The sequence below is a fragment of the Naegleria lovaniensis genome (genome assembly GCF_003324165.1).
Source record: "Naegleria lovaniensis strain ATCC 30569 chromosome Unknown tig102, whole genome shotgun sequence".
Classification (NCBI taxonomy): Eukaryota; Heterolobosea; class Eutetramitea; order Acrasida; family Naegleriidae; genus Naegleria; species Naegleria lovaniensis.
Window position 1 is genome coordinate 10,271 of NW_025407912.1, and position 9,792 is coordinate 20,062.

The 9,792-nt window shown below is 37.7% G+C and overlaps 4 protein-coding genes across 3 annotated transcripts; 2 read left to right on the forward strand and 2 right to left on the reverse strand.

Annotated features, from left to right (window-relative positions):
- The window catches only part of C9374_014685 (uncharacterized protein), a gene marked incomplete at both ends in the record, with an annotated part of 5,469 nt that extends 2,680 nt beyond the window's left edge, over positions 1-2,789 (forward strand).
- Positions 2,790-3,090: 301 nt separating this feature from the next.
- C9374_014686 (uncharacterized protein) lies at positions 3,091-5,067 on the reverse strand (the record flags this gene model as incomplete). Its single annotated transcript, XM_044690700.1, has 1 exon — positions 3,091-5,067. One exon carries the CDS (start codon positions 5,065-5,067, stop codon positions 3,091-3,093), a length of 1,977 nt encoding a protein of 658 aa, XP_044541534.1.
- A 667-nt stretch (positions 5,068-5,734) lies between these two features.
- Positions 5,735-7,219, reverse strand: C9374_014687 (uncharacterized protein; the record flags this gene model as incomplete). Its single annotated transcript, XM_044690701.1, has 1 exon — positions 5,735-7,219. One exon carries the CDS (start codon positions 7,217-7,219, stop codon positions 5,735-5,737), a length of 1,485 nt encoding a protein of 494 aa, XP_044541535.1.
- Positions 7,220-7,422: 203 nt separating this feature from the next.
- C9374_014688 (uncharacterized protein) lies at positions 7,423-9,513 on the forward strand (the record flags this gene model as incomplete). Its single annotated transcript, XM_044690703.1, has 1 exon — positions 7,423-9,513. One exon carries the CDS (start codon positions 7,423-7,425, stop codon positions 9,511-9,513), a length of 2,091 nt encoding a protein of 696 aa, XP_044541536.1.
- Between the last annotated feature and the right edge of the window lie 279 nt (positions 9,514-9,792).

The following is a 9,792-nucleotide window of genomic DNA, read 5'->3' on the forward strand; positions in this document are numbered from 1 at the left end:
TTAAGTCCATCCAAACCCTTACCGTTAAGACAAGCACAACCATCATCGAACAAGTCCAATGTATCAACGACTCCAGGAGAACCTTATTCACAGTCGGAAGAGGATTTAATTGTGACATCCTTGCGGAAGGGAATGAATTTGGAACAAATTTACCGAGATTACTTTACACACCGAACATTTCAGTCGCTGAAAAATAAGGTTCGACGGTTAAGAAAAAGGCAACTCTATCACAAACAGCAACCAACGAAGAAGAGATTGAATAAGAGAAGGATGGTTCCCAATTCCACTGTTTCGACTGATTCAAAGGAGTTAAGAAAACCGTTTTGGCATGATGATACGGTTGATCGTTTGAACAAGATTTGTCCCGTGTCATGTTTTGCCAAGAATGGTACGAAAATACTGACCCAAAGTTGGTTTACCCTCTCCGTTCGCCAACGATGTCCATCCACAAAACCACCTCCGAGCAAGAAGGAATTGGTAGAAAAAGTGTGGAGTAAATCAGAAACTTGGAAAAAGACGCCATGTAAGTGTGGGAATTCCAAGTTTAAAAGGACAGTCTGCTCGTTCAACGGACGCAAGTTTGGGTCAGAAAAGAAGAAGCTTGTTCAGGAATTCAAGCAAGTATCTGCGTTAGAGGAGTCTTTAACAATGCTTCAAGAGAACGGAGTGAATTCATCCACTACTGCAGAGAATGAAGTGAGTTCATTTGTGACTGCTGTGAACGAAGTGAATTCATCCACTACTGCAGAGAATGGAGTGAGTTCCTTTACGATTGCTGAGAATGGAGTGAGTTCATCTATGACTGCTGAGAATGGAGTCAATTCATCCACTACTGCTGAGAATGAAGTGAGTTCATCTACGACTGCTGAGAATGGAGTTAATTCCTCCACTACTGCGGAATCAAAGGAAAAAGCTGATGACACTATCGAGAAATTGCTAAAACAAATTTACACCTCCTTCTCAATCTCAAACGAAGACAATTATTTTGTGAGAACAAAGAAAGTGAGATTGAAACTCACTTCAGAACAAAAGAAGGTCTTTGAAAGATTTTTCTTCAATTCTAACCATGCTTATAATGAAGCATGTCTCCTTCATTTCATGTTAGAGCAAAACAAGGGAAAAACACTCCTTACCACCACAGAAGACGATTACTTTAAAATTTTGAAGAATCCCCAAACCAACCTGAGATTCCAACAAACTAGATGGCTATGGGATCAAGAGTTGAAACATTGTCCAGCAGATATTAAATTGAACGCTGTGAAAGACTTTGTCAAGGCTGAGAAAATTACTAGATATAAAAACAAGCAAGCAGCAGAAAAGGAATCCAAAGAGGCTGCTCGAAAGGCCAAAAACCAATTTCTTAAAAAGGTTCAAAAAGGAAAGAAGGAGATGATTACTGATGAGGAATTGAACGAAAGATTTAATCCCAAACATTTTACTCGACAACCTCGTGAATTCGAAATGAAAGGACGAAGCAATCAACATCCATATCAATCGTTCAAGGTGACAAACATTTCATTATCACAGGAAGGAGTGTTGTTAAAACCTACCTTTTTTAAAGGGAATGAAAGTGCATGTCCTTCCAAGAAATCTACGGATCATCTTTTGAAATTTATATCTGCGAGAAATGTTAAGAGAGATTGGTATTATATATATGTATTTCGATTTTACTTACATCATGATTTATCTCTCATGAATTGACTGATCATGTAATTGACTGAATCTAATTTCCATGATTGCCCAAACAAGACAACAAAAAATTTTCACACGAGACAACCTTTGTACGAGAAAGAGGAAGATATTTTGTTTGCCTTCCAGTCCGTTATCACAAAGCTTTAACTCGACAAGAATTCCAACGGTTTGATAAAAGCTTCTACGAGTCCAATTCGAACAGTGGAATTGAATATGACAAGATATTTCTCAAGGACTGCCCACAACCTTCTCAAAATGAACTCAGAAAGGAATACATTGCATTGGATCCAGGTGTTCGATGCTTCATGTATGGTTATGATAGTAATGGAGACGCGTTGGAGTTTGCCGCTCAAGGAGAAAACACCATACTCTTTTCCCTTTCTCTAAAGCAAGATCAGCTCAGGTCGGAAATTGCCAAGAACAAATTTCTAAAATACAATTCTCGGCAGGAACGAAAATTTTATAAGGGTTTAAGAAAAGCCTTAAAAAAGAAGATTAGAAGGCTGGAAAGCAAAATTAGAAATAAGGTGAATGATATGCATAACAAAATCATTGACTATTTAACTTTCCACTATTCTGAAATTATAATACCTGAATTTAATGTCAAGGCCATGATTGCTAGAAAACAAAAACAAAGGAAGCGTCAAGGAAAAGAAGATACCACGTGTCAAGGACAAGAAGGTTATACTAATGGCCAAACGGAGAATATGGATGTGCGAACAGAACCTCTTGTTGCATCGTCTTCACCATTCGAAGGATGGGAATCAAGGGACACCACCACAAGTGAAACCACCACCAACACCTCCGAATGGGTTGGAAGAAAAATTACTAGAAAAACTGTTCGCCAAATGTTGCGATTTAGACACTATGATTTTCGAATGAAACTCTTGCAAAAGGCAGAAATGCGTGGATGCAAGGTACATGTTGTCACAGAACAATATACATCGAAAACGTGTGGAAATTGTTCAGTGATCAAGGAAGACCTTTATGGAAGCAAATGGTTTCATTGCAATCATTGTCACTTCCACATCCCTCGTGACGGTAATGGAGCAAGAAATATTTTGATCAAGAATTACCATCATTTATTACATTGGTAAGTTGAAGAGACAACTAAAATGATTCATCATTCGGGCCATAGATCTATATAATAATAACTATGTGATTATCATTCTGTCAAGATGATAATTCCGTCTCTCGTGTGAGAGATGAGTATGTGATCGGAGCACTTTAAAACACCAAAAAATCATTGTTGTCATTGATGGAGTATGGTGTGCTCTCCGAGTAAGTGTTGTTGTTGTTGTTCATTATTTTTAACGTGTGTGACTTTTTAATTTTGTAAAGACCTGTAATTTTTGTTCTGAGGTTATCAGAATTGAGAGAAAGGCATCCCCAATGGATCTAATGAATGAGACGTCTCTTGTGTGATCCCAATGTTTTTCCATTTCTTGAATTGGATTTTGAAAATATTCCTCCAAAAAGTAACAAACCAAACCATTGCCAAATGAAAAATAATCCCACAATTAATACAAACACAATTTCAACACCACTTTGAAATCTCATTTTGGAAGCGATTGCGTTTTGTCGAGATCTCAAACTGGTCCAAGTTTGATGAGAAGTGTCAGAGCCGTGATGTTGAAAAGCTGACGACACTTGAAGGATGGAATTTTCATGTTTTCTTGCCTGTTGTTCTTGAACTTGTCTTAATAGAGAAAGCCAGTAGAAAAAGTAGAATTGTTTGCATCGCTTGGGATGGTCTGTATGGAATCGTTTCATTTTCAAGTCAATATCGAGAAGAGTTTCGTCCAGCAATGCTTTCTTTTGTGAATCTACAGAAATGTTGGATGTGAAATTTGACAGGGAAGAAGGATTATGTACAAAGGCAGAATTCGATTCTGTAGGTTGTTGAAGTTGAGAACTATTTCTAAAGACTTTTCCATTTTTGTGAGTGGAATTGGTAATGTCATGAAATTCTTTTCGTTTCAAGTGAAAACTCAATCGAATGACTCTTTCTCTCCAGAATTGAGTCGACTCTGTTACTACTTCATACCATTCTCGACATGTGAGTAAAACACTGAAAATGTTAGCACGAGCAAAAGCAGACAAGAAATCTTCTTCACACAAGAAGGAAGTATTGGTTGTGGCTGTGGTTGCAGTAGTGAAACCATTCTTGTTGGAGACTCCACCTTTCTGAAATAAATAGCTAAAAATGTTTTCGAGAATTTCACGAGGCAATTCCTTAATATGGTGTCGCTGAGGACTTGAATTGGTTTGTTGACAGTTGTCAGATTTGCTGTTGCTTCTGGAGAAATTGTGAGGAGAGAGGTACAAAGATTCAGAAGAGGTGTTTGAATGGGAGGTACTTTTGAGTATCAACAGTCGATTCATAACAAGAGTTAAACCATCGAATAATTGCTGAAGTTTTCGAGGAGTGACAGCATGTAAAAGTTTTGACAAGTGACTTTCATCTCCACCAGAGTAGTGTGCCACTTGATGATAATAATAGTTGAGTAAATATCTTCCATTTTCATCCCATTCATGAATCAATTGTTCTTTTGCATCCTTCAACAATTCTTTAAGCTTCCTCAATAAATTACCAAATTTAGAGAAACCACTTCTCAACATTTCTTCACTTTCTTCAACGACACTACCACATGGATCATCTCTGAATATTCTCTCAACCCTTCTCCTTTCCATACCAACTCCTCTTCTCCCACGTTCTTCTTCATTCTGTCGTTGATCTGAATTCTCAATAAACTCGTCACTCTCCTCCATTTCGTTTCCATTCATGGATGATTCCTCCTGATCAGAGTCCGACACCAATTCTTCTTCTAAACTTTCAGTTTCAATCGAAAAGGTTTGACTTTCACATAACGACGATGGTGATCGATACATGTAAGAATCATCTCCAGCCATGACATCTCCTTGTGCATCATTTACCAATTCATGTTCGATAAGGATGTTTTTGAATCTTGTTTGATTATTTGAATGATTATTTGTTTGGTTGTTATTGTTGTTAAGATTTAATTGTTGTTGTAATAACAACTCTCCAACAAGATGAAATGAAGGAGGAAGAGGAGAACTCAAATCCAATGAACAATCCAACGAACCATTTGGAGAATCCAAGATCAAAGGACTCTGATCCGATCGAGTTTGTTTAGTTGTTGTTGTTGGTTCGGACCATTCTTCATCATGATGATGATCGTCCATTGAAATACAATCATTTTCCAAGGATTCAAAATTTGTATATTTTGATTGTTTTTCAAGTGTTTGATTTCTCATGGTAGTCATTAATGGAGGTAGAGAAGAATGGGGATGATCGTGAGGATCGTTTCGATGTTGTTTCTTGTGGCAATTGTGGTGTGTAGTGAGAACCATAATGTGATCGGGAGGTTGAGGATTGTCACACTTGTTAAGTCACCACTTTGAGTTTAAATTTTGCGATAATTGGAGATTGGAAATTCAATTGGTTCCAAGAAATAACTCCTGTTCGTTTTTAAATAATTCGGATGGAAGACTTGTAGCAAAACGACAAGTGACTTGATGTGTGTGCAATGAAGAATTTTTCTCTGCTTGTGCTTACAACCGAGCGTTCTTTTTCAACCAATGATGATGCACTGTATTGTTTGATTTCATGGAACCAACAATTTTTGTTCTCGGGAAATTAAGGATCACATGGAAAATATTGAGGAAGTCCATTTTTGGCATTTTCCTATTTGTACAAAAAGCCCAAACAGTTTGGATTGCACATTTGTTTTGAACAGCACATGAGTGATTGTTTGCATTCATTATTCTTTGACATACATGCAAGAGGGTTTTATTTTCGTTGAATTTGGAAAGCTTTGTTTTGAGTGAATGAATAAATTGGGCGTTCTTCATTTTGATCTCTACTTGTTGGACTTGCCTTATTGTCGTCCTGAACAATACTATTTGTTGTGGAAGCAATTTCAACCTTAATTTACAACGTTTATTTACATTTTGGGAATTTAGATTTCTCTAGGCGTCAAAAATTCAATGATTGCAAAATTATTGAAAAACCTCTCTCTTACTTCTTCTCGTGGTGATTCTTGTTGTCATTATTATTAGTCTTCAAGTCATGAATCTTTTTAATTTTCATTTCCTTCAAAAAGTCCATACTTTGTTTGAATCTGAAATGTGAATCCAACAAGGTAATGGAAATGTCCCTCTCCAATGAATCAAACAAAGAATCACTCAATGAATGAATGGTCTTATCTTCATATTGTTGTAAAGCATTCTTAACGACCTCTGCTGAACTTTTAGTTATATTCAACGATTTCATTCCATTCACATCTAAAAATGTGTTGTAAATGTCTTTCACGAGAGAATATTTTCGAGCTTCTACTTGTTCAATTTCATTACCCAATTCTGTGGCTGAGGACATGGAACGTTGTCTTTTTTTGGAAGTATCCAGAGTGCTCAATGAATTGGAACTAGTGCCAGCCAATGTGCTGTTGAGAGTTGGAATTTGCAGAGTAATTTGATTGTCTTGATTGGTGACGTGAGGCTGTGAAGCCACCGAATGCAAACTCGTGTCCCCAGAATTGGTCGAAACTTCGTCATCTGAATGTACCAATTCAAATAAATGTTCACACAATTTCTTATAGACATCAACTTGTTCTAAAAAATCGAAATTTTCTTGATTCAATTCCTTAATACAATGTTTCTTGAAAAGAGCTTTCAATTTTGGATTATTCATCGTATCTTGCAATTCAATGGCTCTAGCTCTTTGCAGACGTTGTTGATAAATTCCATCTCTATTAATGGCAAATCCTAAAATGAAAGCAATTGCTGGAACTGTAATTGCAATAGCTACCGAAAGATAAATGAGAGAAGTGAGCATGGCAATTTCACTCGATTCAATTGCTTTTTGCTGAGTTGTTAAAATGTAGTGTAATAAGGAATCAAGCAGAGTACCATATGCACTTCGTTCCCTTAAAAATCGATCCGAAGTCAACATTTGTACTGCCTGTGTGAAATTTCCATTCGCTATCAATGTTGCAGCAATTTCATTTGAAATTTCCAAATCTCGTGTGACATCTTCTGCATACGAAACATTGTAAATATCTCTTGGAATGGTATCAAACAAGTAATTGGTTAAATTTTTCACTGTGTACTTATAATTGTTATAATACGACATGTAAGATGCATTGTGTGAATAGGCAGCCACAAGAGTATACGCATCAATCCATGCCTGATACAACATGATTTCAGATCGTGCCACTAAAATGGCAATGTCCTGATGAGCACTTGAATTTTGTCCAAAAATGAGCAATGCCAACAAGACAAAAAATGTGAAGGCACACATCACCATTCCCAACACAGCCAATGCTTTCATCCAGGTCAATTCGAGCACTCCACAACATGTTTGAATACTCACTCGATGTCGGGAGAATGTCATGACGGAAGGTTTTTTATGTCGACGAATGGATTGTAGTTGTTGAGGAGAGGTCGTCGAGTTGTTATATTTTGGCACCTTACACCTTACACTTAGTGTCAGTGTCGTTTGCATTTGACACTTGAGTGCCAAATGAACGAAGTGTGATTTGTATTTGACACTTGAGTGTAAGGTGCTATTTGTATTTGACACTTGAGTGTAAGGTGCGAAATGGATGTTGATTGAAATGGAGGTTCTAGTATGTGAAACTAACCGTTAAACTTTGTTCTCAATAAAACCAACACTTCGTTCCTTAGTATCAAACAATTGATTAAAAAATGGTCAGATTCAACCCTTGGCAACTTCTTTCAGACAAATCGATTCACCATGAACATCTTTCTAAAGTTATTCAATATCCGTTGCCCAATATTCTCTACTCATATGAGGGGTCTTCTATTTCTGATAATTCTTTGAAAACGGGAATTCAATACAGCATCAAGTTTGGAAGCTACACATCCAAAATCATCAATCAACAAAAGCATAACCTTGCTCATGGATTATGTCGAGGCTGTTATCAATGTCCTGAACATGGTTGTAATCAAACTGCTGCAAAGAGTGCTCATCGCGCCATTTGTTCGGTACATCAAAAGGAAATGGTATTGTTTGAATGTGTTGTTCAGTTCAAATATTTCAAGAACGAAATTTCTGGCAAGCAGTTTCTGTTTTGCATTGGTGAACATCTTCATCACAACCCTCCACCTTCAAAAGTAAGCACTGAGGAGAAAGAATTGTTAGAACATGCATTCCATCAAAATCCTACATTGACCGCAAAACAAGTGACAAGAGGAGTTGGAGTTCCATTTATTCCTGGTGCCCAAAACAGAGCTCTGATTAACGGGACAAGAATTCAGAGGATAAGAAGAAAAGCCATGTCTACAAAATTTGGTTCCACTTCCAACTTTGCATCAATTCTTGCTTCGGTTGAGGAGAATTTACTTCCCTCATTAACGAAAAACTTGGCAGATGAGTGTCTTTTTGGTATGTCGTTGTCAGATGGATTTGGTAGTTGGGTCCAACAAGTTCAATTTTGTCCTAAAATAGGTTTCCTAATGTTTCCTATCAGTCGACATTTGATGGAACATGTAGACATGCTAGTCATTGATATGAAACATCAAGCGAAATCAGGGCCGTTTCTTAATCACCTTGGCATAAGTACATTTTTTGAACATGCGAAAGGAGGAATGTGCTTCCAATTATGCCGCTTTTTAATTGAGAGAGAGGATTATAAAACCTGTTTCCGAATGTTCTTGGATGCGTTGGAGTCCGGTGGTTTGGATTTGAAAGAATTGTTTGTAGGCAATGATCGAAGAATCAAGTCCATCCTTGTCGATTTTTCTCAGTCTCAGCTTAAGGGATTACGGGAGGCTTTTATGGAGAAATTTGGAAGTGCTGGTAAAGAAGTTGTTGAACAATTGGCATCTGGTTGTTTTATTCACTTCAAGAGAAGTGTGAAACGGATGGTAAAGGTTATCCCAGTTGAAGAAGCTGTACGGACGAGAGTGGAAGGTTTGGCCAGTGATATTGAGAAGTTTAGGTCTGAGAAAGCAATAACAACCATTCTTGATGCAATTGAACTTTATTGTCCAGGTGTGAAGTCGTGGTGTGATTGGTGGCGGCAGTCGCATATTGTTAAATTGTTACTTGCAACAAGTGCTGTGGAGAATAATCTACCAAGAAACACCAACGTCCAAGAAGTGTTAAATGCTACAGGAGTACCCACTTATGATGGTAATGCAATCGTAGAAATTGAAATGATGCTCCGAGAGGATGTTACAGGCGTCATTAAATTATTGGGCCTGAATGAAAATGTGCCACTTTCATATGCTGACAACACCAAGCAAGGAAGGAAGAAGAGAAACGAGAAGAGAAAAAGAGCCGACCCTTTCGATTCCAGGCCTGCTGACACAGTGTCAAGAGGCTTGATTCCAACAAACACCGCTCCTATTGACGCTCTTGAAAACTTTTTAGAAGGATTGAAAACAGACCAACGCACAGCATTGGAAGAGTTCGCCGGTCAGGAAGCTGATGATGTAATTGAAGACGAAGATTTTCAAGAAGTGGGAGATGGTGAAATTGTTGAAGTGACGTCGGAAGAAGAAGAAAAAGTCGAAGAACCAAAGGCAAAGAAGAAAAAAGGAGCAACAACTCGAACAACATCCCGTAAGAGCAAAATTATTACAGATTCAGAATCTGAGTACTCATCATCATCTTCAAATGACGTGTTGGACGAAGTGGATGATGGTTGTACAGCGAGAACTGATCAAATTGTGACCCGAAGCTCTCAAGCAATTTCTTTTGAGCCAGGTCGCTCCTTTGCATTTCACATTGAGCAAGCCACGAAGTTCGGTCGCAAATCTGCTAATTTTTAATAAATAATTAAAAAAAATAAATCGGACAAGTGCTGATGATATTTGGCACTCAAGTGTCAGGTGCTGTTTGCATTTGGCACTCCAGTGTTAAGTGCTATTTGTATCTCCTTTTTGGGACTACGTGCCATTGCAAACGGCACTAAAGTGTAAGGTGTAAGGTGCTAAAAGGTATGTCCTCGGTGAAACTCCTCAATTTGAATTTTTAAGATTTTATGGAAAATTGGAAAAAATTGGAGAATGAAGAAGATTTTGGAAATCTTGCACTAGAGTTGTGTCGTT